Source organism: Eumetopias jubatus, unplaced genomic scaffold (assembly GCF_037043125.1).
Source record: "Eumetopias jubatus isolate StellerSeaLion01/CBP00866 unplaced genomic scaffold, mEumJub1_p1.0 scaffold_4, whole genome shotgun sequence".
NCBI classification, from domain to species: Eukaryota; Metazoa; Chordata; class Mammalia; order Carnivora; family Otariidae; genus Eumetopias; species Eumetopias jubatus.
The window spans coordinates 4,073,400-4,101,197 of NW_028274810.1; the positions used below are offsets into that span (position 1 = coordinate 4,073,400).

A 27,798-nucleotide genomic window follows, 5' to 3' on the forward strand; every position below is an offset into this window, starting at 1 on the left:
TGCTTCTCCCTCTCCCCCTGCTCATTCCTGCTCTCTTTCTCTCATGCACACACTTGCTCACTTTCTCTCTCAAATAAATAGAATCTAAAAAAAAAAAAAAGAATCGGCAACGTTATCTCACTGCAAAGACTGCATCAGGCATCTCCTTTATTTTTCCTTCCAATCTCCCCAGAGTTTTTGAGACTCTTCTTCTGGGTCATTGTCTCTTCATGGTGCTCTCAATATATGACTCCAATAGGAAGATGGTTTCATCCACCTGGATCTCACTGGCATCCAACCTGAGTGAAAAAGTGAAAGCATTTGCCCAGAAGGAAGGAACATTCATTATTTAAGATTAGAGGCCATGGAGAATGGCATTGAGAGCATTGTAAGAGATGGTTTGAAGGGGGAGATGACTGCAAAGGTCTAGGAATGAAGTGATGAAGGCCTGCATGAGGACCAAGATGAAAGGCCCGATTTGAGACACATTACTGAAGTTAAATCAACAGACTTGGTGGACAAGAGTGTGTAATAAGGCAGTAGAAGCTGAAATGCTTTCAGAGTTTTTAAGCTTAGGAAAACAGGTGGATTAAATTCTGCCAATTGAGCTGGGGAAGAAGAGAGTGAGTTTAGGTTTGCTTGGGTGAGGCTGGAGGGGTAGCAGGGTATTGAGGTGGACTTGTCTGGAAGGTGTTTTGAAACATAAGTTTGAGATTTATGATGCTTACTTGTTGACATTACGCTTCAGGGTTTCTAGCTGCTGGCGTTCAGGGGCTGTGATCATCTCCTCTATTTCTTGGAGCTGTACCTCCTCTGCACCTGTAGCCTGCATAGATGCAATGATGGCTTCCACCCTCTGAGACTTTTCTAGTAGACGCCTGTCAGGCAAACACAACTCTGAGGCATGTCCCCTAGCCTTGGTGATTCTTTCACCTGTTAGCCCTACGGCATAACTCCCTCTTCTCCCATGTTCCTGGTCAAAGTGGATATTGCCACCTTCCAAAGATAGTTTTTACAAGTTTAACTAGAAATATGACTTCACCCCTAGAGCTCTCACTGCCTCTCATCTGCACTTAAAAGTTTAATGCCAGTTTGTACATTTCTGATAAATTTAATCTGCAAAATTATTTCACTGGGGGTATATCAGAGCAGTTTAGACTAATGTACGATTTAGGTCAACCTAAGCCAATAATTCAATGCAACTAGACAAGTTATTGTCTCTATTGGTTTTTATTTCTACAGGAAATTTCCCTTCAAGACTTTGACCTTGAAAAATGTAATTACTCAACTGAAAATGCTACTCACTTGTTCTCTTTCGTTTCAAATTGTCTCCTTTCTATCAAGTTGGCTATGCTCTGAGGGAAGAGAAGACAAGAAATGCACATGGTTCTATTTAAGTAGCTCAAGTAAAATGGCTAAAGGGGGCATGTGGGTGAGATTTGTCTGTGTGGAGCGAGTGGGGAGAAGGTCCAGAAGAAATTACCTTGTAGCACCTGTGCAGCAACATTCGGGCAGCTGACAGGATGTTCACAGTATATAAATAGAAGGTCCTAGATGGGGCATGGTCTGGTGTTTTGGGAATTTCCTATTTGTCCATAGAAAGAAAGAGAAAAGAAGTCATACTGTTCTTCAGAAATGCCAAGTAAACACCTGTCCCATCCAGAACGACTCAGCTCTCTCACTTAATACTTTCCTCTTCCCCAGTCATTCAGCATCTGTGTTTACAGCAAAATCAGCCACATGGAGAGCTTTCTCTATTTGACTGTAGGCATCCTCAGTGGGGAAGAAAGAGAAGGCAATTAACATTTTCTGAGCAATGCCTGTGTGCCACGTAGATTGTATTTGATCTTTAGGGCAAACCATATTATTTTTATTACCACCATCCATCACCATTTTATTGATGAGAAAAATGAGAAGAGGTAATTTGCTCAGTGTAACTGGGTCAGAGGGAGAACTGTGATTCTGATTTCCTAATCCATCCTGTCTGTTTCCTCATAGGGCATACCACATGGCTGTGCACACAGTGAGGACCCAATAGATACTGTTGGCAGATTTAATCTATAATAGACTTAAGGCCTGAGGAAAGGACAAATCACAAGGACTAGGAGCTAAGGAAAAAGGGCAATTCTGGGGTGATTTCTTGGCTGTGCCTCTTTTTAACTAGGCCACTTAAAGCTTCCCAGTTCTCGTTCAAGTGCTTGCTATGTCTCTGTTAATCTTTTTTTTTCTGTCTCAGAGCTGGAGAGAGAGTTTGCTTGGGGTTCAGGATGTTTGCCTCAGAAGTTTCGTTCACCCTCGGCCAGCTCCACTGGTTGGTGACTTATGCCACTGGTTACCTGGAGTGATATGAAATTTCCTGAGAGCATCTTGTAAAGCATATCCTTTGCCTCCTTTGCTGGAATCATTGCAAAGTCTTCTACCTGCTTCTGTTCCAGGTGTTTCTTTTGCAAAACTAGACGGAATATTCTGGCACAGCGAGACCCAAACCTGGAAAGGAATAAAGAGAACAAATGGCATAACATAGATTAGTTTTAGCTCCTAGTCACAAATGGCAGTTGCTGTTTCCATGTAAGGAGGCAGGACCAGAGAGAGGAACAGTGGTCAGGGATTTCTTTTACAACTCCACAGATTGATGATGGTACTGCTAATCATAAAGGAGTCACTGCCCGCTGACTCACCTGAGTACCCGAGTTCCTGCATTTTAAGTAAAGGCTTTAGGAAGCCTGGTTAATTGGCCTCTTTGGGAATTAAGTGGTAGGGTATTTAGGGTGAAGAGCAGTAGTGGATGGGATCTGTAGCAGTCCAGTGGAAAAATGGGCAAGATGCACCAAGATGTATGTACACTGGGCGCTTACATAATGATCAAATTGCTTATTCAAATAAAGTGTGGACCCCAACCCTGAGCAGGGTGACCCTTGATCCTCTTACCTCTCCTGTACGACAGACTCCAGAGTGGCTGTGGCTAGGGATCCTAGAGCTTTATGCAGGTCTTCGTGTAGAGCGTTAAGGTCAATAATGTTTTGGCCTGGTCACTGTGATCTTAGTTTTAATACGTCTCTAATTCAAAATTGAAACGCTATTTTGTTTTTCACATTGGTCTCATTTATGGTTTGTAAGTATTTCAATAACTCAATTTACTAGGATTTAAGTCAGGGTTTTGCTTAAAATTCGGTTAATTAAAAGTCCTTTTTACTTTTTTATCATCAATGTATTAGTTCAATTTTCTGACTTATTTAGTCTACTAAATATTATCCAATCTTTTTTTTCATAAGTCACCATTCTTCTTCATAGTTCAGGCTGCCTGACTGTAAGGAAATAACTGCTAAGGATACTGATGACATACATTCCTCCACCACTGTCGCCAGACTTTCCAACAAACTCTAGCTATTAAAAAAAAACAGAGAGACAGAGAGAGTGTGTTAACTGAATGGAAAGTCCAGTGATTCCATTTCCAAAGGAGCAAATCTGGCCAAGAGTCTGCGGCAGGTAGCCCTCCTATCAGATAATGGTAGAGAAACTGTCTGAGCTGGCTAAGTAAAAATGAGGCTACAGAAGAAGGATACCAGGTTTCAGTGGCAGAAATAAATCGTAAACACAGCAGAAGAAAGGAGGAAAAAGAAAGAACAAAAAAGCAAAAACAGACTTACTGGATCATCTGCCAGTAGAGTGAGATACTGATCGAGAACTTGTTTAGAGATGTTATAGCCAACAGGTAGGGATCTGAAGATCTACGGAGCAAAAAGAGATGGTGAAAAAGGTTTGGGAACTTAGAATTGCTAACATTATTGAAATAAAGATGTTTTAATCTCAGATATCACAAGTATAACTATGTCCAAATATATAGCGACATTGTAAGAGTAAAAAACTAGAAACAATCCAAATGTACAATAAGGAACTGATTAAAATAAAGTACAGCATGGCTACTAAATGGAACATGAAACTGCCATAAAAAATGAGATCTATATATACTGACATGAAAAAGGCTTAGATATACTGTCACATGAAAAAAGTAACTTTAGAACAGTATGTAGAGGGCGCCTGGGTGGCTCAGTTGGTTAGGCAACTGCCTTCGGCTCAGGTCATGATCCTGGAGTTCCGGGATCGAGTCCTGCATCGGGCTCCCTGCTCGGCGGGGAGTCTGCTTCTCCCTCTAACCCTCTTCCCTCTCATGCTTTCTATCTCTCATTCTCTCTCTCTCTCTGAAATAAATAAATAAAATTTAAAAAAAATTTAGAAAAAAAAAAGAACAGTATGTAGAGTATAATCCTATTCTTTTTTTTTGCTAAAAAAATATACATCTATCTACATAAATGTGAGACTATACATAAAAAAAGGTCTGAATAAATAGAGGTATCAAAACTATGAACAAGAATCCCTGGGGCTGAGCTGGGATCACACAAAACTATATATATATTTAAGTTAAGGTATGTTACATACAATAACAAACCCAGATTTTAGAGGTTCAGTTTGATGAGTGTTGACAATTACATATACCCAGGTAACTACCACCCACAATAAGATAGAGAACATGCCCATCATTCCTAACAGTTTAGGGGGCTACAACTTAAAAAAATTATACTTTTCTATTGTTTGAATATAGGTCATGTAATTACTTTTGTTGAAAGAAAAAAACCCTGAAATTTTTGTTATGTAAGTTTAAAATTTTTTAAATAATATAAAATGAAAATATAGCTATTTAATATGGATAAATATAATTATGAAATAGAATATAAATAAAATGTATTTGATACATTAAATGTTCACGTTTTAAGAAACATATATTAAAAGCATTTAAAATACACAAAATTAGTATACTGAACAAAACAAATATAAGGGGCCAAATAATGTTTTGAGCACCAAGGTTCTCAGATTACAAAGAGTGGATTCTTAGAACAATTAGGAATAGCTTGTACTTTGACTAAGAGAATGGTTTAGGTTTTTTTTTTTTGGATATATATATATATATATTTTATTATGTTATGTTAATCACCATACATTACATCATTAGTTTTTGATGTAGTGTTCCATGATTCATTGTTTGCATATAACACCCAGTGCTCCATGCAGAACGTGCCCTCCTTAATACCCATCACCAGGCTAACCCATCCTCCCACCCTCCTCCCCTCTAGAACCCTCAGTTTGTTTTTCAGAGTCCATATTCTCTCATGGTTTGTCTCCCCCTCCGATTTCCCCCCCTTCATTCTTCCCCTCCTGCTATCTTCTTCTTTTTTTTAACATATAATGTATTATTTGTTTCAGAGGTACAGATCTGTGATTCAACAGTCTTGCACATTTCACAGTGCTCACCATAGCACATACCCTCCCCAATGTCTATCACCCAGCCACCCCATCCTTCCCACCCCCCCACCACTCCAGCAACCCTCAGTTTGTTTCCTGAGATTAAGAATTCCTCATACTAGTGAGGTCATAGGATACATGTCTTTCTCTGAGTGACTTATTTCGCTTAGCATAATACCTTCCAGTTCTATCCACGTTGCTGCAAATGGCAAGATTTCATTCCTTTTGATGGCTGCATAATATTCCATTGTGTATATATATATATATATATATATATATATATATATATATATATATATATATACCACATCTTCTTTATCCATTCATCTGTCGATGGACATCTTGGCTCTTTCCACAGTTTGGCTATTGTGGACATTGCTGCTATGAACATTGGGGCGCATGTACCCCTTCGGATCCCTACATTTGTATCTTTGTGGTAAATACCCAGTAGTGCAATGGCTGGATCGCATGGTAGCTCTATTTTCAACTTTTTGAAGAACCTCCATACTGTTTTCCAGAATGGCTGCACCAGCTTGCATTCCCACCAACAGTGTAGGAGGGTTCCCCTTTCTCCCCATCCCCGCCAACATCTGTCATTTCCTGACTTGTTAATTTTAGCCATTCTGACTGGTATGAGGTGCTATCTCGTTGAGGTTTTGATTTGGATTTCCCTGATGCCAAGTGATGTTGAGCACTTTTTTGGTTTAGGTTCTTAAAGGATGGATCCCCAGAGACCAAATATTTCAGTACCTACCATCTGAAGAGAATCCCTGTCCCACCTCAAATAATAAAAACTCTTTCAAAGGCTCAGACCTCAACCTAAACCCAGGCTCTGTGTATAAGAATTAAAATATCCAACAGTCTGTCAGAAAAGTAGTACACGAACATGAAAATCACCTCATTGGAAGACAGTGGCTGGGTGAAGGGGTCAGTAGAGGGAGTGGTAATCTCACTCATCCGAAGCATGGTCCGCACGACCTCGCTGCTGGTCTGGGTTTGAAAAGTGAACTGCAATTCAGAATTCACTCTGCTCGCTGGCTCTGGCTATATGCCAATGGCCACATCTGGCAAATAAGTGAATGTTCCTGATTCAGGCCACCATCCCACCCACTTAGATATCACCTGGTCCATCCTATTGGCAACTGCGCTGACAATGGCTTGGTCACGGAAGTGCTGGTGGAATCTGTCAAGGTTGGCCTGCCAATAAATCCCATCATCTGGAATGGGCTGGGGAGGGGAAAAGGATTAGAGAGAAACATTTAGATACACTGAATATGGTGAGTTTTCTGGTGAGGAGCCTGGATTTAACCATTAAATCTTATTCTTTTCTTATTCAGTAGCAACTACATGGGGTAGAAAAAAAATCATTCAATCATGTGGATTAGTGCCTTGACAAGACAAATTCACAATACCAACTTCAGATTCTCTAAACTCGCTTCTAATCTTTATCTGAACTCTTCTCCAGTATCCTTAAGTCTCCCACTTACCCCTCTCTTCTTGCTCTCAGCACATGACCTTGCCTCTTATTTCAGAGAGAGAAAACAGAAGGCCTGTTTTTTTGGCATAAGCCATTATGTCTGTCCAATGACTGAAGTAAGTTAAGCCTGAAAAGGGAGACAGCAATGGAGTTCACACTTTGTTTATTCTTGGTCAATATTTAATGAAGTTCATAATCCTACTACTTCTCAACCTTGTAAACTCTCTTGGGCCTTGTTATCTTAGTGCTCTTTCTGCCTCGCCTCAGGGTGAGGACTCCTAGTCCCATTACCTCTTTGTTATCTGTGCTATATTTTGGTCTCTTGGCTTTGGGCTCCCCAGCAGCATCTTCATCAGATGATCTTCTCCTTTTACCTTTCCCTGCCAAATAAAACAGATGAACAGCTAGGTTACATCTCATATGAAGACAGGAAATCACTGAACCTCAGAGCAGGTGTCCCTCCATCCTAAGACATCTCCAGCTGCCTCTAGGTTAAAGTTGCCGAGGAGCTACAAGAAATTCCAAGGCAATGATGAAATCATTTGAAGCTCAACATATTCAAAAAAGAAAGTTCTAATCTTTCTCCCTCAAACTGCTCCTGCTCCAAATGCTTCCTTTCAGTGAATGGGACCATCATCCTCCCCAACATGCAAGTCAGACACACAGTCATTCTTGGTACCCCTGTCTCCTTCACCCTTTCTGTATCTAATTTTTCACTGGGTTTGTCTACATTTTACCTTTGCCCCATCCTTTCTGCAAGCAAAAAAATCTTTTAAAAATGCAAATTAGATCATGTCACATCCTTTAAATCCTTTAGTGGTTTTCCTTTGCTCTTAGGATAAAGAACAGATGCTGTATGAGGTCTTGCATGATCTAGCCCCTGCCTTTCTATCCTTATTGTATGGCTCTCTTCCCTCACCATGCCTTAACTACACTGACCCATATTTACTTCCCCAAATATCCTATTTTTTTCTCACTGCACACTATTCCTTTTGCCAAAAATGTTTATGTTCTGTACCCCTTCATACATTACTTCACTGGTTAGTTCCTACCTCTGTTTCAAATCTTAGCTTAAATGCCACTTTCTCAAAGAAGCATGTGCTCTAAACCCTGATAAATCTGGTCCCCTGTTATATATTTTAATAACATCTCATACTTTTCAGGTGTCTGGGTGGCTCAGTCAGTTAGGCGTCTGCCTTCAGCTCAGATTCTGATCCCAGGGTCCCCCATGGTGCTCCTCTGCCTCCCCCTACCTGCCTCTCATGAATAAAGAAAGAATATCTTAAAAGAAAAAAAAACCCACCTCATACTTTTCCTTCATAGTACTAATCAGTTTATTAGTTATATATCTTTGTGGTTATTTGATTAATGTAAGTTAATTAGATTACATTAGACTTAAGCCCCAAAAGTTCAGGGACTTTTTTTTTTTCCATCATTTTACACCACAGTATCTAGCACAGGGTAAATTCATGGTAACTGCTTGATTGATTCATTTATTTAACAATCATTGAGGAAGAATCCACAGTCCCAGGGGTCAAAATTCCTTACCAATCAAGCTCAGTTTAGGAACCAGGTACATGTCCTTTTCACTGATAACAAGAATGGGGGCAGGTGGTGGTGGCCCCGGGTCTGAATTCTCAGTGGCAGGCACCCAGGGGCAACGCTGTACAAAGTGTGTGTCTGCTAGTCGCACAAATGTGTTTGATACCTCAGCATAGTCCATGGTCTTGCCATCTGTACAACAGGAGGAAAGAGGCAGATGAGATGGCCTAAGTTAGCTGAGGGTCCAGTCCTACAGCCAGCCAATCTATGCTTTTGCTAACAGCTGTGGATACAGTACTGACCCTCCATAGTCTCTGTGAGTCGGTCTGCCACTTTCTTCACAACAGCTGACATTGTCATTTTGCCATTTAATAGCAGCTCCTCCACAATGAGCTCTCCAGTGTCACTATACAGTGTTTTGGCAGTATAGATGTACCGGGGATACCTAAGCATTCGCAACACCCGGCTGCACTGGGCTTCATACTCCACTACACCACGTTTGTGCACTTGATATATCACCAGGTTATGTTGGATGAGCACACAAAGGGCTTTTTTCACCTAGACAGGACCCAAAAGAAAGAGGAAAGATCTGAAGACACAGCTCATTTTTGTCTAACAATTTACTAAGTATTAGGAGATGGCTGGCTAAGGATCTCCGTACTTCTTCCCTCCCTCCATTGGATAAGTTATTAAGAATCACATGTCAATGGAAGAAATCAGTAAGATTCCTCCCTGTGATGCTCATTTATCCTCTGATCGTTCAAAGTACAACGTGGGGCACCTGGGTGGCTCAGTTGGGTTAAGCATCTGACTCTTGATTTCGAATCAGGTCATGATCTCAGGGTTTTGAGATTAAGCTTCCACAACCGGCAAGGCTGGGTGTGGAACCTGCTTAAGATTCTGCCTCTCCCTCAGCCCCTCCTTCACCCTTGTGGGCGTATGTGTGTGTGTGTGTGTGTGTGCTCTCTAAAAACAAAACAAAACAAAACAAAACAAAAACCCCAAAGCACAATGTACTTCCCCTCCATTATTCTCATTCCTTAAAGGTAGCACTGAGATTAATAGACTTCTTATGAATAAACGAGGTGTGGCATAATAGGAGCAAAGATTTGCCTAAGAAGCCATGATGAACCAGGAATACCTTGAGAAGCAGAACCTTAAGGCCTACATCTCATCCGCCCCCCAAGCACCCCGCCCCCATAACACTGTTCTGTTCCTAGGGCAGACTTTCTTCCTTTTTTATTTTGTGGTGTGGGGAGGAACAATATTCAAAGGTAGGTAAATGAATGAAAGCAAATTTGGGATGCCTGGGTGGCTCAGTCAGTTAAGCATCTGTCTTCGGCTCAGGTCATGATCTCAGGGTCCTGGGACTGAGTCCCACATCGGGCTCTCTGCTCAGAGGGGAGTCTGCTTCTCCCTCTCACTCCCCTTCTCTCTCTCAAATAAATAAAATCTTTTTTTTTTTTTAAGATTTTATTTGACAGAGAGAGAGACACAGCGAGAGAGGGAACACAAGCAGAGGGAGTGGGAGAGGGAGAAGCAGGCTCCCCGCTGAGCAGGGAGCCTGATGTGAGGCTCAATCCCAGAACCCTGGGATCATGACCTGAGGCGAAGGCAGACACTTAATGACTGAGCCACCCAGGTGCCCCAAAATAAATAAAATCTTAAAAAAAAATGAAAAAGAATGAAAGCGAATTAATGTCATCCACACATACCTGATCCAGCGATGTTCCTGTGTCGTGGGCAATTACTCTCAGTGGCTGGCTGCCAGTTCTGATTAGGTGGACTCCAATTTTTTCTACAATCTCTCCAAAATGCTCTTGCAGCAACAAAGAGCAAAGTTTAATTTCTGCTTGAGTCATTGTACCGAGGAGTCTCAGAGCTAGGGGGAAATAAAGGCCATTTGATGGAAAGTTTTTCTCTTATGGTGGAAGTTGAGCTGCTGAGTGTAAATTCATATACTTTCTGGAGGGCAATTTTGACATGACATATTAAAAAACTTTTGTTTTAGATACTCTGTCTCAAGAAAATAATAAAAATGTCACTGTTATTCTCATTATACTGATATACTGGGAACAACCTAATGTCTAACAATAAGGAGTTAATTCAATAAATGCTGGCATACCCATACAATGGAATACTAGCCAGCATTTAAAACAAAGTATAATACGTCTGAGCACAGAAAATTGTTCATTAAGTGAAAGAAGCGGGTTAGAAAGCAAAATGTAGAGGAAAATTCAATTATGAAAAACAAAAAAGAAAAATATGTATGCATAGAAAAAAAGACTGGAAGCCTATATGTCAAATTTACCTTCATGATATTATATGTGATCCTAATTTTCCTTAAAAATTGGGTGTAGATGGTTTTGCGATGTCATAGACTTTAGATTCTATACTTCATTGATCGGAAGAATTAAGGCCACTGTTCACAGCCCTTTGGGAATGAACAGGTAGTGTCATTCCCAGTCCATAAAGAAAATGACAACTTAGAAAAAGAAAATGAGGTAAAGGAAAGCTTCTCAACTGGGTGTTTCAAATAGGAGATGAAGTATGTTGTCTGAAGGGCAGTATTTAATTCTAAAATTTCTACTTAACAAAGTAGACACAAACAGAAACAGACATAGTGACTATTACAGTATAATTACTTCCTTATTGGGTTGTTCATTTATTCTCCCAAATCCCCAGAGGCCGAGTCTTTGCCTCTCAGCTCAATATTCCCATCCACACGTCTTTGGGGCAGCATCCCCAGACCCTGTGCCATCCCGGAAAAGGACTTCCAAGGAACTTAGCTCCTGGCTCTTCACTCCCTTCACGCAGGTCCCCGTTCCAGACTTGGTACCCTCGTTCAGAGACAGAGCCGCTTCGTCCAGGGAGCTTTTTCCACTAACCTCTGGGTCAATGCAATCTAACGCCGCCGAGCTGTCCACGGCTGCTGCTTGCGGCTCCCGCTGGCCGCCGGGGCGGAGGGGGAGCCCACGGCCCTTCCCCGCAGGAGGACGGACAGCCAGGAGGAGGGAAAGGGGAACAACGCATGCCGCTCTACCCCAGAGTTTCGGTGGTTTCCGGTGACGCTCTTTCTTTCTTCTCGCTGGAAGGCTGGAGGACCTGCGAGCCGCTGTCTGAGGAGCCGGCGGGCGGGCTGCGGCGGGCGGACTCTCCTTCCTGCGCCTCTTTGGTGCTGGGAGGCGGGCCGCGGGGTCGCCGTCCGAGCCGCCGGCTCGCTGGGCCTGGCGGACTCACGTGACCGACGCGGGCTCTGGAGCGGCCGGCCGCACTGAGGAAGCGGCGGCGGTGGAGGCGGCGACCGCAGCCGGGAGGTAGCGGCCTGGCAAGGGACGGGCCGCTGCCCTCTCGGACAGCCGCGGCGGAAGAGAAAGATGGCGGAGGCCTCGGCGGCCGGGGCGGGCGCAGGCGCTGCTGTCGCCGCGCACCGGTTTTTCTGCCACTTTTGCAAGGGCGAGGTCAGCCCCAAACTACCGGTAAGAGCCCCGTACCCTCTGCGCTTGGGCATCCGCGTGGATCCTTCGCCCCGAAGTCCCCGAATGGGTCTTCAGCTTGTCGCACAACCCTGATTTCTCTGACACCAGTCTCGCAAATACCCTCTGCTCACTGTTTTCTGGTTGCTGGCCCCAAATCCTGGGCGTCCCGGCCCTGGCTCCGGAACTCCTGCCCGGCCCGTTTCCCCCTCGGATGTTCCACCTGCCCCTCACTCCCTCTCTGCCCTCTACCTGTTCCCCTCCATCTTTCTGTCTTTCTTAGCAAGTTCTCTGACAACTCTCCCCTCAGTTTTCTTTCACTCTTTCACCTTGTCTCCTTCCCACGTTGACCTCTCTTTCCCCCTCTCGGTACTCTTTCCCCCTCTCGGTACTCTTTCTGCAGTTGCTTCTCATTTTCCTCTGTGGCCTTTTCCACTTTTAACCAGATCCCCCTCCCCCATCCCCAGTGGAGCCAAATAGCGGATTGCTGAAGATTGTCCCTATTCTGTTGTCTCTAGGGAAGGAAGGAAGGAAGCACGAAGAGAAAGAGAGGGGTGGCAGGTAACTGGGGAGGCGAGGAGGATTTTGCTCTTCACTGGTTTCCAACGCTCTTGTGAAAGTGAAAATAAGTATACTAATGACTTGCAGACTGCCTATGCTCCCTGTCACTATTGAAGGAAATGGCTTTAGGAAGAAGGCAGGACATATTGTTGCAACTCGGTTATTTTGGTTGTCCTGCTGCCAGTGTCTTTAGCATCACCTCCCTTCCCCGCCCCTTCCCCGATTCTGTCTCTTCACTTAATAAAAAGATCCAGGACAGAATGCTGGGGACTGCATCCTTTGACATAAAATTGGTTTTTTACCAGTTTCTGCCCGATTGTCTGTTAGCTCCTGGAGAGGTGGTGCTACGGTTGTGAAGAATGTGCTTCTGCAGCAGGCTCGCCAACTACAACACTCCAAACCCAGCTTTTTGGGTTGGGTTATAAGCTACTGCAGGGAGACCCACAAGGGTGAATTGTAAATCTACCCTCGGCCAACCATCTTGAGAATTAGTTATGGTTGTTCTTTTCCTTGGAAATATCCAGGCTCAACCTTAAGACAGGGTGGCTACATAACTCCACCTCCGTTATTTACTGTCTCAGATACAGTCTGTGAGAAATCCTCCTAAAGTGTGTCTGCATGCATGTCTTGTTCTTTAGAAACACAAATGGAGTCTAGTGATTAAGTGTCTCAAGGGTATTTTAGCCTTTTCACCCCAAAGTTGTGTTTTTTTCAGGATTTTATGGCATTTTCTTTCCTCTGTTTGCCCCACACCCTCCAGGGTCATAGTTTCATCTATGTGCTATTTTACTTTTGCTTGCTGATTCAGCTCTGTGTGTGTGTGCATGCCTTTTGCTATATTTCAGTGCTAAGAAGAGCAGGTGCCTTGGTTTTTTTGTTTTTGTTTTTGTTTTTTGCCAGCGGATACCAGAGCCTCCAGAAGTCTCTAACCACAGAGAGGGAGTCTGGAATTCAGCCAGTATGTGTGTGACCAATGCCACGCTGAATGTGATGCCCTGTTGAACATTGCAGTCTTCTGATCTTTAAGTGCTTTTCACTGTTTGCCTTTAAGAGTGAGAAAACAGTCTCACTTCCCAGAACTTACTATATCTTCTCTTAACATCTCAAGTCCCCACTTCGTGCTCTTGAAAAGGGTTAGGTTGAAAGAGTTGGTAGGTGTTTTTATAAGCCTTTGTTTGATGCCTGGAGGAGAAGTTCTTGACCCTTTTAGTCTCATTTATTATCTGTCATGCCTGATGTGTAAATTGAATACTTTCTGCATACATACAAAGTTCTCAGCTGAATGTTCTGGAGGCAATACCGAGGTCCTGCCCTTCAGGACCTCACTATTCTATTGGAAAGACAAGACAAACATGGAAAAAGTAACAACATAGGTGAATGAGGGTGGATAGTATGTGGTTTAGAATTCAGTGAGAGGGGCATACGATAGCATTGGTGATGGGAAGTCAGGGAAGTGACAGTTGATAGGATTTAAATTGAGTTTTGAAGGATAGGTAGAATTCAGATTGAGGAGAATAGCATAGACTGTAGAAAAGAGAAGGAAGGAACATTTAGTAAATCTTTGTTGTCATGCATTTCTAGGAAAAGGTGCAGTGAGGTCAGGGTTATAGTTTTGATTCATGCATGAGCCAGTGATTTCATCTTGTTTCATGGATCTTTAAACCTAAGCTGTCACCTTGAACATGTTGGTTGTAAGAATGATCGGATCACATAAGTATCTGGTTTGGTACAAATCTGACTCTGCTACTGAAAAACTAACTGAACACTGGTAAGTCAGTAATATGATTTTCATATATATAGGAGAACATTGAAGAGCTTTATAAAAGTAATTTTTTTATGTGAACTTGAGATTCCTTCACTATAAGTACTCAGCATAAGTAGGCATGCATTGTTTCTTGAATTGGATGAATGTGATTGGAAACCAAATGTTTTTTTGAGGGTAGCCAGACCCGGGTTATCTGGAATAAACTTTTGTCTTTGTGTTGATTTAATTTGCATCTCAAAAGGGTGCTTCCTCTTGTGCTAGTTGGATCACAAGAACGGTCATTCCTGAGTGCTGTCCTCTCTCAAAACCAGAGGTGAAGTATTGAGTTTACTGTCAGCTTTTAATGAGCTTTTTTACTAGGTGGGTTTCTTGACCCAGTCGGTGGGAAGGACTGCTCGCCTCAGAGCCATCTCATCTCTTGCCGGTTTATTCCTCCTGTAGAATCATAATGGTGTTCAGTGGGGTTAAGTTGCAGGGTTTTGGAAATCTTATTTCTTCTCCCTTCCCCAATATCTAGGGTGTAGCACTTATTGATACATTCGGAAGTGTGAGCAGGTAATAGCAATAGCTTACCCAGTGGTTCAGCCTTGAAACTCCCCTTAGGTTTTGTTTATTGTTTTTCCTGTCAGTCCTACTACTCTGAAAGATTCACGGGCCCAACTAACTTTAATGCCTGTATTAAAAGAAATAATTTTGGTTATAACGTCTGAGAGAGAATGGAATATGCCTAATGCTATGTAGGTTAAGCCAAATTCAGTTGAATTAATTTGGTGAAATAACACATTTTACTGCTAATCCTGATCTATCCATTTTAACTTTGTGTGTCTTTAGTTTGGATCCTCCTAGATAAGAGAACAAAAGGTTCATTTAGAAAGATACAAAGAAATGAGGAGAAATCAAGATAATTTTAGAATGAAAATACATTCAGTGGTACTGTTATCATTAGACATCAGAAAAGAATCTCTGTTGGGGTGCCTGGGTGGCTCAGTCGGTTAAGCATCTGCCTTCGGCTCAGGTCATGATCTCGGGGTCCTGGGATTGAGCCCTGTGTTAGCTCCCTGCTCAGCAGGGAGTCTGCCCCCCCCTCCCCCCAGCGCTCTCTCTTTCTTTCAAATACATAGAAATCTAAAAAAAAAAAAAAAAAAGGAATCTGTATTCTAGAAGTGGCTATTGATTTAGGAATTTCTTTCTTTTTTTTTTTTTGATTTTATTTTATTTATTTGACAGAGAGATAGCACAAGTAAGCAGAGAGGCAGGCAGAGAGGGAGAAGCAGGCTCTCTGCTCAGCAGGGAACCCGACGCGGGGCTCCATCCCAGGACCCCAGGACCATGACCTGAGCGGAAGGCAGCCGCTTAACCGACTGAGCCACCCAGGCGCCCCTGATTTAGGAATTTCTGAAAAGTGTTTTCCAATTTACAGTGAAAATCATTTTAGTAAAATTTGAATTTTAAAATAAGAGAATTTGATTATAATCTTTAAAACCCTTAGGGTTTCAAGTTTACATGTGTTGGGTAAATGGCATTGTGTATTTTTGGGTAACTTAAAATTATTTTCAAAACACAGCAGAAACTTCTACCTCACCTGACTGTCCTATTGAGAGACAATGTGAAGCCAAGACTGCTGGAGATCCTATGCTACATTGAGGGATGACTGAGTAGTACCATAGAAGGCTGTGTCATGCGATGTAAAGGTGTCATTCCATCCCCACACTACCCTACCCCCCTTTTAAATCAAGGCCAGAGAATTTTACCTGAGATTGCATCTAGTAGAGTATTCATTAAATGGGTGAGATAAATCATATGCAGAGCAAACTCCTTTTAATGTTGATGAAACTAGGGTGATTCTTAAGTGTTTTATGGAGATCAGAGTATCCAAATCCGGACAAGAGACCTGTCTAATTAAGGACTGCCAAGATATTACTCACCTCTGAGAATCTTGCCTGAAGGAACTAACAGGCTTGTCTCTCTCTCTCTCTCTCACATCTCCTTATTATATCACCTTTGATCTAATAAAATGTCCTCCTTGTCAATCAGTAATGTTATCTGCTTTGGTACTTCACCAGGTGCTATACAAGTACTTATCATTGTGCTATGCTTGTAATGACTCTAATACAGGAAACCTTTTTTTAAAAAAAGATTTTATTTATTTGAGAGAGAGAGAGAGAACGCACTTGCAAATGGGTGGAGGGGCAGAGGGAGAGGCAGAGACTCTCATTGGAGAGCCTGAGGTAGGGCTGGTTGGATCCCAAGACCCTGAGATCATGACCTGAGCCAAAACCAGGAGTCAGACGCTTAACCAGCTGAGCCACCCAGGTGCCCCAAATACAGGAAAACTTTCTAACCATCCCATAATAAGAGTAGCTAAAAAGTACATCTCATTTTTTTTAATTAAAAAAAATTTTTTAAGTACATTTCTTAAAGATTTTGTGATTCTTAAAACTCTAAGCTTACTGACCTTGCTTTTTAAGTTGCATGATTCATAGAAAGATGACAGAGCAGTGTCCAAGTAATGTTAGTAGTTTATTGAACTTGGGGAAGGAATTTAGTGTTTTGAGCTGGGTTGGAGAGGTTTTTCTTATTAGATATATTCTCCTATTGGTGACTCAACAGCTAAAAAGTCTGCTTGATCAGCATCTATCTGGTACTGTAGCAGTTGCTTATTAGATACTGCTTGAATGATGTGATGAGTTATATTTAAAAGCAGTGGCGTAAGTGTTGTGAGATCTTTATCAGAATGGTTCCAGTGGTACAAAATATAGGTACTACCGTGTGAAGTTTGAATATATGGTGTCAGTAAATATATTTCATGCCAGGATCTAGGAATAAAAAATATGTCTTATAAGTAGAAGGCTAGTTCTGGCCTTGAAATTCTACTGATAAATAGACATGTATATACTGGGGAAATTTTGGGGATTTTTTTTTTTAATCTTTAAATTTTTATTGTTATGTTAATCACCATACATTACATCATTAGTTTTTGATGTAGTGTTCCATGATTCATTGTTTGGGGATTTTTTTCAGTATGAAGAAGAACAAAAATCTTAAACTCATTGCAGATAAAATCCCTTGTACTTTTTTGGGAAGTACCAACTGAATGCTAACACTTTGTGTTTCTTTATGTTTACTTGGCTTTTTGTGACCTTTACATACATTCAGGGAGGAGATGCTAAGGTCTTTCACCATCTATCTTACTAGAAGAGGAAAGAAGATGTGGATTGCTTCTAATTCTCTATAGTCAGATTAGAAGGGGTCTAAGAATAAGCCTGTGGATGCCTTTTTTTTAATCTCTTCACAGCCTAATAATAAACAATAAAGGAGATAGTGTAAAACAGTGGTTCTCAGCTGGAAGCAGTGTTCTTCCCCAGGAGAACCTTTGGTAATGTCTGTAGTCATTTTTGGTTGTTCCGATTGCAGGGGGCAGGGGGGGAGAATTGTTCCTGGCATCTTGTGGGCAGAGGCCAGGGATGCTGCTAACATGCTACAATACACAGGATAGTTCCCCACAACAAAGAATTATTGGGCCCAAAATGGTAAGAGAGCTGAGGTTGAAGAACCCTGGTGTAGAAGGATAAAGAGATTGTCCTCTTGTATCCGTGGTGTATAAGGTTTTGTTCTGATGTGGCTTTGATTTCTAATTTTGGGATACTGATGAGAATTTTCAGTAAGATAATTGAGACCATATAATTTTAGCCAAAGCCCTGATGGGAGGGATTATTTAGAACAGTACTTAGTGGCTGATATTCCATTATAGCTGTATCTGTTAGGGTCATTTTCTCTCCTTGTGGTTACTGAGACCAGAGGAATTGGATCACTCCTCTCAAGTTACACACTGTAGGGCAACTTCTAAAAGAAAAGTATCCAAATTTTTTGTCATTTGGGAATTAATTGAGGTGGTAACACCACTTGTAACTTAGTAAGACATCTGGAAATTCCAGTTTGAAAACAAGGCAAAAAGCAGACAACAAGCCTAACTTAGTTTCTTTATAGTTCATCTTAGCATTAGTAAGGTTTTACTTTCTCTCTTTCTCTTACAGCTCTCTTAGAAGTGTCATGAACTCAGGAGATTTTGTGTTTAAACTTTCAGTTTCTTTAAACTCTTGGCTGAGAGGGTGAATTGAATTATCAATCCTTGTTCTGATACTTCAGGTGTTTAGAGCTGAGTCACCTGACCCTCTCTGTTTACCTTAGTATATACTACTGTAAAATAATATTGAGGTATACCTCTTGGAAGCCTGAATGAGCATTCAGAGAAATGGAGCTATGTAGTCTTGGATTAAAAGGTAGTGTAGGAACGAGCAAATACTTACTTGGTGGAGAAATAGGACTTTTGCCATAGTAGAAACATTTTAGGTAGTTCTTATAGTTTCATGTGCAGAAGTTTAGGTTAGATTCTGAAATTTTTTTTTAATTCTTCTTTTAAGTTCAATTGTTAGCAAGTCAAAATTCCTTTGAGGTGTCGAGGTGCATGTGTATCAAACAGAAGTGAATTGGTTCTCATGATTTTTAGCCAAGCACACTTTTCTTGTATGTTAAATAGATTGTCCAGCCTCTTTTCCCAAATAGGCCACTTAGTTTTGTTTTTATTGAAAATCTGTTAAGGTAGGTAATCTCTCTCCTTGACAATTTCAGCAAGTGTCACAGAGAAGTTCTTATAGACAAGTTATCCTATATTTACCTCTTTGTCATTTTCCTTGATATTGTTTAGATTTGAACCAACTTTAAATCTAGAGAACCATCTTCCAGTAAAGGTTTCATCATGTTTGCTTTTCACCATGCTTAGAATTTATATTGTCAAAATAAAGAGAAAATCCTGTAGTTACATGTCCTTTAATGCCTTTTTCTGGATTAACTGAGACCTCCAGGTATCCTATATTGATGCTGATCTTCTAGCCTCTCAGACCTAATTAGACCCAGTGTCTTCTTTTTATGATAAATATTTTGAAATGTTCCTTTTAATGAAATGAAATTCACATAGCACAACTTTCCTACACATAGTTTTTTTAAATAAAATAATTCTGTAGGTGTAAGATAAAGAATAAATAAAAAAATAATTCATGACAAAATGATACACATTTCAGTCTGTAAATACTCAGTTGTCCATAACATATTATACTGCATGTATAATGTAGTAGATATTGGCACCAAACATTTATGTAACAGCTACCTGAGTAGACTGTTATAACGGTATTTGCAACTTTAATGCCATGAGAAGCAAACTATCAGAATGGTGAACAATTTTTGGAAAAGGTACAAATAAAGTATAATTTTATTTTTTTTACTCAGTAGTTGTTTTTCTGGACAGTTAGTGTAGATTAAAATTGTGCAGAAAGACTTGGTGTTCATATATAGAATGAAGGTAGGACCTAGGCTTTGATAAAGGTGTTTTTTAATCTACTTAACTATCCATATGACATTTGAGAATAGAAACATTTATTTGTGCTGCAATTTCCTATGTGTTCTGCCTCTTTCCATTAAATATCAGTAGCATTTTTAAATTGCTGTGATAGCCAAAACAGTTCAACAGATATCCAAAATGTCCCAGTGGATATCCAGAATGTCCCCTAGATGATTGTATTTTCTTCATTAAGAATGCCTTCTAGTTATACAGGAAAACATTTTCCCATTTTATCATTTACTCTTCTTTTCTCTTGCTTATTATTTCCTACGTTAGTGCAATACTTTCCACATGTTGAAAGATTCGGAGTTTGTCCTTTAGATTTGTTTTACTTTTCTTTTAGACAATTCCTCCTGTATACCTTTAAATTTATTTCCTCACCACTCTTACTATTGCTACTTCCTTCATCAGTGGTTAGAATGGTGCCTGGTGCATAGTATTCATTCATTCATTATTTGTTGAGTGAAGGAATTTAACTGTAGGCCTTTTCTTCTTACCACTTTCTGCTTTTATACATGTTGAAAATCATGGGGGTACTAGTGTTCATAAAACACCCTAAAACAGAGCACAAACCTGTAGATTACTGAATAAAAGTTTGGCTCAAAGCAGGGGTCTGATGGACCACTTATCATTAGTTAGGGGCCAGAGTTGAGCCTCTTGTTTTTTTGAATGTAGCTTTGTTTGTATATCTGACAGCTTATAAGTAGAAGAGCTTTTCATAGTTACCTGCTCTCCATCTGAACAGCTGATTGGCTTTTAAAATTTATTATTTAATGAGAGAGAGAGAGAGAGAGAGAGAGAGCGTGCGTGCGCACGCGCGCGCACACACACGCACGAGCCGACTCCCTGCTGAGCGGGGAGGACCCTGAGATCAGGACCTGAGACAAGTCAGATGCTTAACTGACTGAGCCACCCAGGCGCCCCACACCTCATTGGCTTTTTAAGCAAAGTAATCATTTGTAACTGAATTTCTTGAATGGAACTTAGCTGCTTCTGGTGAATCTTCTGTAATTTAAGTGGTGGTATGAGGTACTTTATTCTCACACTTAATTGTTGGTTCTTTGATTGTAATCTCCAGTGCCAGCTGTTAGGTTTGATCTTGTAATATGGTCACTATTGAATCTTCAGAGGCATTAGTGTTCCCAGTTAAGTTAGGTTGAGGAATGGAAATTTTGTATGTTAAGCCTGTTGGTTTGAAAAAATTGCTGTTAATTTCAATTGCTGATGTAGTGTGAAAAGTTATTTATAATGGTACAGTTACTTTTGTTCAATAACATAAAAAAATCCAGCAAATTAATTTTCACTGCTAGTCTTAATTTGCATATTTTAGATTAAAAAGTGGTTGAAAGTAATGTTAATAAGTGAGAATCATAGAAGTGTTGAATTCCCTAAATTTTTCAATCTTATCATTCACTAAAATTACTGGTGTATTTGTTCTGTGCCAAATGTAGGTGCTGATTCAATGAGGGAGACTTGTTTTAATATTATGCTGGCATTCTTTTTAACATACAGTCAGTATTAGATGAACAGATTGAGAGTTCCCAAGGTTTTTTTTTTTTTTTTTAAGATTTTATTTATGCATTTGACAGAGACACAGTGAGAGAGGGAACACAAGCAGGGAGAGTGGGAGAGGGAGAAGCAGGCTTCCCGCTGAGCAGGGAGTCCGATGTAGGGCTCGATCCCAGGACCCTGGGATCATGACCTGAGCCGAAGGCAGAAGCTTAATGACTGAGCCACCCAGGCGCCCGAATTCCCAAGGTTTTTAATAAGTTCAGTGGATAGGTCTGTCTCAGCCTGTAACATTATTGCTATAAAATAAAAGGGTCCAGAAGTATGTCTGTTTCTCTTCTGAGTATAATTGAGTCTGGATATTTTCTTCTTCTTCTTCTTTTTTAAAAAGATTTTATTTATTTATTTGACAGAGAGACACAGCAAGAGAGGGAACGCAAGCAGGGGGAGTGGGAGAGGGAGAAGCAGGCTTCCCGTTGAGCAGGGAGCCGGATGCGGGGCTTCCTTGGGGATCAAGACCTGAGAGCCAAACGCAGACACTTAACGACTGAGCCAGCCAGGTGCCCTAAGTCTGGATATTTTCTTTGAGGTTACACTTATACACTGTGAAGTATAGTGCTTAGAAATTGGTTTGTGTTTGATGATATCAAAATATATAGGCATTAGATCATTTAGTAATAACAGTGCTCTGTTTGCATTCATTCAAGAACTATTGGTGCCTACTGTATTTTAGGAGCTGTACTAGGAAGACTATGTCAAGAAGTAAGGAGATCATAAAAGGTTGGGATAAATGAGTAGTGGAATTAGGATTTAAATATTTCCCCCTCCTTTGGACTTTCTGTTTGAAGAGTAAAATAATGATTATCTTAGTATTAGAGCAAATGTATTTTTGCCCATTGTAGGTCTAAGAGCTGTTTAAAAGGATAGGGCTTTCAGAATAAACAAACAGGCTGTAAGCTGTAGAACTAACTATTAGCCCTCCTTTTGCAACTGTTATCAGACCTTTCTACATGTGTTTTTATTTATTATATGTAAATAGTACTATAGCACTGTGGGGGAAAAAGTCTCATTTAAATCTTTAAACAAATTACTGAATCTTTTTTTTAAGCAATTTTTTTCTTTCTTTTTTTTAAGATTTTATTTGTTTATTTGACAGAGAGAGAGAGAGAGTGCACAAGCAGGAGGAGCTGCAGAGGGAGAGGGAGTGGGAGAAGCAGGGCTGGTTCCCAGGACCCTGGGATCAAGACCTGAGCGGAAGGCAGACGCTTAACCAATTGAGCCACCCAGGTGCCCCATTACTGAATCTTTCAAGGGCCTTAGTTTTCCTCCTCTGTAAAATGAGGCAGTTGTGTTTATTCCTGTTGGTTTATGATTTTGAGCTTTTGGATATTTTTGGATTTTGTATGAAGGAATTTTGTTCTGTAGTTTTCCCACATAGATCAATCATGTCATACCCACTGAACCCCCCCCCCCCGAATCTTACTGGGATATAGATTTTACTTCTGAAATGAATCTCCTTTATAAGTTACAAAGTATATTATCTTGTTTTATGATAATGAACAATCTTGAAAATATTAAGATTGAGGACATTATAATATAAAGCAATGCTGAGATTTTCTTTTGTTAAATGAAACAAAACAGTACACTCTTAATGCTGGTAATGTTGATTGAATAAAGTAAAACCTCATTTTTTGAAGACTTGGGATTCTGTGACAGGTAAATTTGGCCTGGGATAATTTGATTTTCAGGGCTATTCTTTTTTTTTTTTTAAGATTTTATTGTTTATTTGACAGAGAGAGACACAGCGAGAGAGGGAACAGAAGCAGGGGGAGTGGGAGAGGGAGAAGCAGGCTTCCCGCCAAGCAGGGACCCTGATGCGGTCCTTAATCCCAGGACCCTGGGGTCATGACCTGAGCTAAAGAAGGCCGCTTAACGACTGAGCCACCCAGGCACCCCCAGGGCTATTCTTATAAAGTCTTTGTTTCTTTTAATTTTTAAAGTTCTTCACTTAACTCATTATTTTCTTACTTTGTAAAGCTCAATGACTACTCTGATCAGTCAGTTTGTATGTGATCTTTACTGACCTGAGAGTCCCTGAAGTGAATTAGATCGTATTTGTAAAGTTCTCTTATCTCATTGATGGAATGTCTGTACCATTGTATTTAGATGAAGAGGTATACATCAGAGGTTCAGGGATTGCTCTCGTGGGCACATGATAGAAAGGAGAATGGTGATAAATTATTTTATTTAAAAGACTGTTACTTAATGTAATCTAAAGGTCTTCTTTATTCCTACCTTTTTGGTTTTAAACTGATATATATATTTTTTGTTTTATTTATTTGTGAGAGAGAGAGAGCGAGAGAGAGCCCACAAGCAGGGGGAGTGGCTGGCAGAGGGAGAAGCAGGCTGCTGATGGATGACTCCATCCCAGGGCCCTGGGATCATGACCTGAGCCAAGGCGGATGCTTACCTGACTGAGCCACCCAGGCATCCCTAAACTGATACTTTTAAAATGAAATGACGGTGATAGTGTTGATGCTTTAAAAAAAAAAAAAAAAAAGTTTTTACTTGGCAGAATAGAAAAGTTGACAATCTTGTGTGGGTTCTTAATTTTTAAATTTTAAAATTGAACTGCTTTGGGGTGCCTGGCTGGCTCAGTCGGAAGAGCATGTGGCTCTTGACCTTGGGGTCATGAATTTGAGCCCCATGTTGGATGTAGAGATTACTTAAATAAATAAAAGCTTTAAAATTGAACTGCTTTATGGAATCTAAAAATCAGGAGATCAGTCTAAATCGGTGTTTCTCAAAACTGTGTGCCAGGAGACTTAACTATGAATTCAGAATCATGGTAGAATGCTACATACTAAATCTTCTTGTCTCCATTCCTCCATTTCCCCTTTTACCACACAGAATGGCATATTAACGGTTCTGAAAAATCATTCAGTAAAGCAACATACTTAATAATATTGTTTAATCCAACCTTTTCCAGATTTTTCTTTTTAACAGACCACTGATTTAATATCTTGTGGAACATGGTTTAAGAAATGCTCCACATTAAAATTGCTCAGAGGAGTTTATTAGAATCTACAATTTGTTGAAAACTTTATGTTCCAGGCCCTATTTCATTGATGAAGTGTGACTTCCCAGTTGGTTTGTTTCTCCGTGCTTCCAGTCCAGTTTTGTTTATAGATTCACTACTTTTAACCACTTAGGCTCTTCTGAAACATTGTTCAGTTCTTATTTCGAGGCTAAGTACCTAAGATTAGGATATTCAGAGAAGTTTGTTTTATGAGCCTTTACTTCCGTAAGTGATTTCATTAAAACATATACTTTGTACATGATTTCAGTGACTTTTAATCCCAAGTTATTTTTCTTTCCCTACCAAGCATGCTTTTTTTGGAATGGAGAGCTTCAGATATGTTTTCTGGGAGAATGAATGTTGTCAGTTTATGTAAGAAGATTCTGTCAGCCTCAGCTGAATGCAAGAAGATAAAAGTTTTCTTCCAAACCGGTGGAACACATCAGAGCTAAAGGCAAACTTTTTGTATCGTTTACCATTTTATATCTGTGCCACTGGGTTGTTGTCCTTCTTGCTGCCTTTAGTGGGAGCAAGCACAGAACATGGTAACTAAATCAGTTCTGGCTATATTGTGTTACATGAAGTTAACTTATTCTCTGATAATTTTTGTAGTTTAGCCTTTTTTTTTTTCCTTAGAAAATTTGGCTGCTTATTCATCTGATCAAGCTTGTATCAAGTAATGTTTGGTCCCATGTGACCTAACTTTCTGCCTTGTTTCACAATGTGCTGAAGAAGGTTGGTTGATTATACTCTTCTGTTTGGAGTCCCTGATACTGTCAATGTTCAGTCATGACCTGGAATGAAGGAACAAAATGATGAAGGTTGTATGTTACTATTCTTAGGGAGTGAGACCATAAAAGCAGTTCTTTTGGCCTGGAACTGAATCACAGCTCTTCAAACAGTATTTAAATTGTACAGGTATCTTTGTATAACACTTAAACTGTATGTAGCTGGATGTTCTTTCTTTCTTTCTTTTTTCCTTTTTTTTTTTTGTAAACTGGTTTTCTTTCTGATTAATAGCCAAGGGAACAATCACTTAAGATTTTTGGAGTTCAAAATGCTTAAATTGGAAACTTTCATCTTCCTTTTAAATGAGTTGTTGGCCACATGAATGAGTGCGACTTTCTTGTTTTCCTGAAGTAGAGTTGGGGGAGACAAGTAAAAGGACAGCATTTGTGCTCTAGTTTTACAGATGGAGAAATAGGTCTTCACAAAGGCCATGAAGGTAATGCTGGAACTGGAAACAGAAATCTAGAGTTCTTTTGTCTTTGTTTTGGGGTACACTTGATGCTTTTGAAAAGGGATGAAGTATACCTTGGTTTGAAAAGAAATGATCATAGGGGATTTATGGAAAAGGTCTCTAGAAAAAAGCAGTGTCTTTGACCTACAGATGTGAGCTGGCATGAAATTCAGGGTGTGGTGGGTTCTGGTCTAGGAGCTATGATGTGTTTCAAACTGTGTGTTCCTAATTCTTCCAATTAGGAATTTCTGAACAGTTTTGCGAGGTGATACTCAAAGAGAATATGAACAAGAGAATAGGACTAAGTATTGTGATCTTAGTTTTTGACTGTCAGACAAGACAGAAAATAGGCTTCTGTTTTATTTTTTTTAATTTAAATTCAGTTAATTAACATACAGTGTATTATTAGTTTCAGAGGTAGAGTTCAGCGATTCATCAGTCTTACATAATACCCAGTGCTCATTACATCACGTGCCCTCCTTAATATCCATCACCCAGTTACCTTACCCCCTCCCCACTCTCCTCCCCTCCAGCAACCCTCAGTTTGTTTCCTGTGATTAAGAGTCTGTTATGGTTTGTCTCCTCTGATTTTGTCTTTTATTTTTCCTTCCCTTCTCCTATGATCCTCTGTTTTGTTTCTTAAATTCCGCATATGAGTGAGATCATATGATAATTGTCTTGATTTGACTTATTTCGCTTAGCATAATACCCTCTAGTTCCATCCACATCATTGCAAATGGCAAGATTTCAATTTTTTTGTTGGCTGAGTAGCATGCCATTGTGTATATATATACGCCACATCTTTATCCATTCATCTGTCGATGGACATCTGGGCTCTTTCTATAGTTTGGCTGTTGTGGACATTGCTGCTATAAACATTGGGGATCACTTTTGGATTTCTACATTTGTATCTTTGGGGTAAATAGGCTTCTGTTTTAGATAAAATAAAAAAACTGCTTAGATGCTGATAGTGAACATGTAGAAAAGCAAAGCTGTGGGAATTAGGAAATAAGTAGAAAGTCTAGTTCATGTTCTTGAATAAATATTGGCTACAAATTTGCATAAAGTTCAAGAGTATGCACATTTCAGTGTGGGACTTAATATAAATAAGTCTTGGCTTGTTGTAGCTCATTGTCCTGCTAAAACCTCACATATTTTGATAATTGATCCCTTGAATTTTAAGAAGGAAAAGAAAATAATGCATTAAAACCTCCCTTTGTCTTCAATATTACAAGTGCACTCTTGTGCTATTCTTCTAAGTGGGTAAGCATCAGGCCTAGGCTATACTTAGGGAGTTATTCCTGATTCAGATGATTAACGGTGAAAAATATTTCTGTTTATGGGTATTTTTAGATGGAACAGGCAGTGGAACATCTGAAGCAGTTCGTTCAAGTGTACCTGCTACTGAGTATCTTCACTAGAGTTATATACAATAAACTTTTAGGCCCTCGGGGGGAAAGCAGCTTAGTTTGGTGCAAACAAGTTTCCAATTTCCAATGATTCTGGGTAATTAACCTAGGTTTGTTATACTTCTCTTTTACAGATGAAATGATAGAAATGACCTAATGAATTTTTTTGATAAGACTTTGTGACAGTGGGGACTATATATGTTGGCAGTATTTTGGTGGGGGGTGGTTAGTGTGATGATTTGATGTGTTAATGTTGAAGCAGAGGAGAGATTTCCATAGTGCCAGACATATATGGGTCATTATCCTTGGTTTGCCCCTCCTCCTTTCTTTCTTTCTTTTTTTTTTTAATTTTATTTATTTATGTGACAGAGAGAGACACAGCAAGAGAGGGAACACAAGCAGGGGGAGTGGGAGAGGAAGAAGCAGGCTTCCCGCTGAGCAGGGAGCTGGATGCGGGGCTCCATCCCAGGACCCTGGGACCATGACCTGAGCCGAAGGCAAGATGCTTAATGACTGAGCCACCCAGGCGCCCCTGGTTTTCTTTTTTTAAAGATTTATTTATTTCCTTTTTTAGAGAGAGAGCAAGGGGGAGGGGCAGAGGGAGAGAGAATCTTTTTTTTTTTAAGAACCTTTATTTTTTAAAGATTTTATTTGAGATACAGCAAGAGCGAGTGAGACAGCGCGCGCCAGAGAGCACGAGGGGGGGGGGGTGCGCGGTAGGGCAGAAGGAGAGGTCAGAAGCAGACTTTCCACTGAGCAGGGAGCTCGACTCGGGGCTCAATCCCAGGACTATGGGATCATGACCTGAGCCAAAGGCAGATGCCCAACCAACTGAGCCACCCAGGTGCCCCTGGTAGAGAGAATCTTAAGCAGGCTCCCGGCTGAGCTCGGACCCTGACCCTGGGGCTTGATCCCAAGATCCTGAGATCACGACCTGAGCTGAGACCAAGAGTCAGACACTTAACTGACTGCGCCACCCAGGCACCCCTCTTTAGATCTCTTTTAAGAAAGCATTTGAATATTTAAGTTACCATTCTGACTGTCTTTGACTAGCCAAATACGGCTTAT

General features: G+C 40.4%; 2 protein-coding genes across 3 annotated transcripts in view; one reads left to right on the forward strand and one right to left on the reverse strand.

The window, feature by feature from the left end:
- Positions 1-112: 112 nt before the first annotated feature.
- Positions 113-11,513, reverse strand: POLR3C (RNA polymerase III subunit C). 2 transcript variants are annotated; one of them, XM_028088196.2, is made up of 15 exons: positions 11,185-11,513; positions 10,012-10,178; positions 8,599-8,854; positions 8,303-8,488; positions 7,046-7,134; positions 6,400-6,504; positions 6,175-6,285; positions 3,627-3,707; positions 3,312-3,363; positions 2,908-2,968; positions 2,316-2,466; positions 1,463-1,564; positions 1,285-1,334; positions 708-857; positions 113-278 (listed from the first exon to the last, which is right to left on the reverse strand). In XM_028088196.2, exons 2-15 carry the CDS (start codon positions 10,156-10,158, stop codon positions 197-199), a joined length of 1,623 nt encoding a protein of 540 aa, XP_027943997.1. In that variant the 5' UTR covers positions 10,159-10,178; positions 11,185-11,513; the 3' UTR covers positions 113-196. The 2 variants fall into 2 exon arrangements, with proteins under 2 accessions (XP_027943997.1, XP_027943998.1); XM_028088197.2 differs by having other exon boundaries at positions 6,175-6,267; positions 11,185-11,512.
- Positions 11,400-27,798, forward strand: part of RNF115 (ring finger protein 115) — a 64,591-nt gene continuing 48,192 nt past the window's right edge. Inside the window, exon 1 of the mRNA XM_028088198.2 lies at positions 11,400-11,775. Within this exon, the coding sequence (XP_027943999.1) occupies positions 11,674-11,775 (102 nt within the window). The 5' untranslated portion in view covers positions 11,400-11,673. The remainder of the gene's footprint in view (positions 11,776-27,798) is intronic.

Bases quoted from the DNA above. Each gene is read 5' to 3' on its own strand.
- POLR3C (XM_028088196.2), bottom strand. From the start codon at position 10,158: ATGACTCAAGCAGAAATTAAACTTTGCTCTTTGTTGCTGCAAGAGCAT. The intron at 3,364-3,626 runs GTAAGTCTGTTT...TTTTTTTAATAG, and splicing joins CTCTACTGGCAGATGATCCA to CTAGAGTTTGTTGGAAAGTC. The intron at 2,467-2,907 runs GTAAGAGGATCA...ATTCCTTTCCAG, and splicing joins GAGTCTGTCGTACAGGAGAG to GTTTGGGTCTCGCTGTGCCA.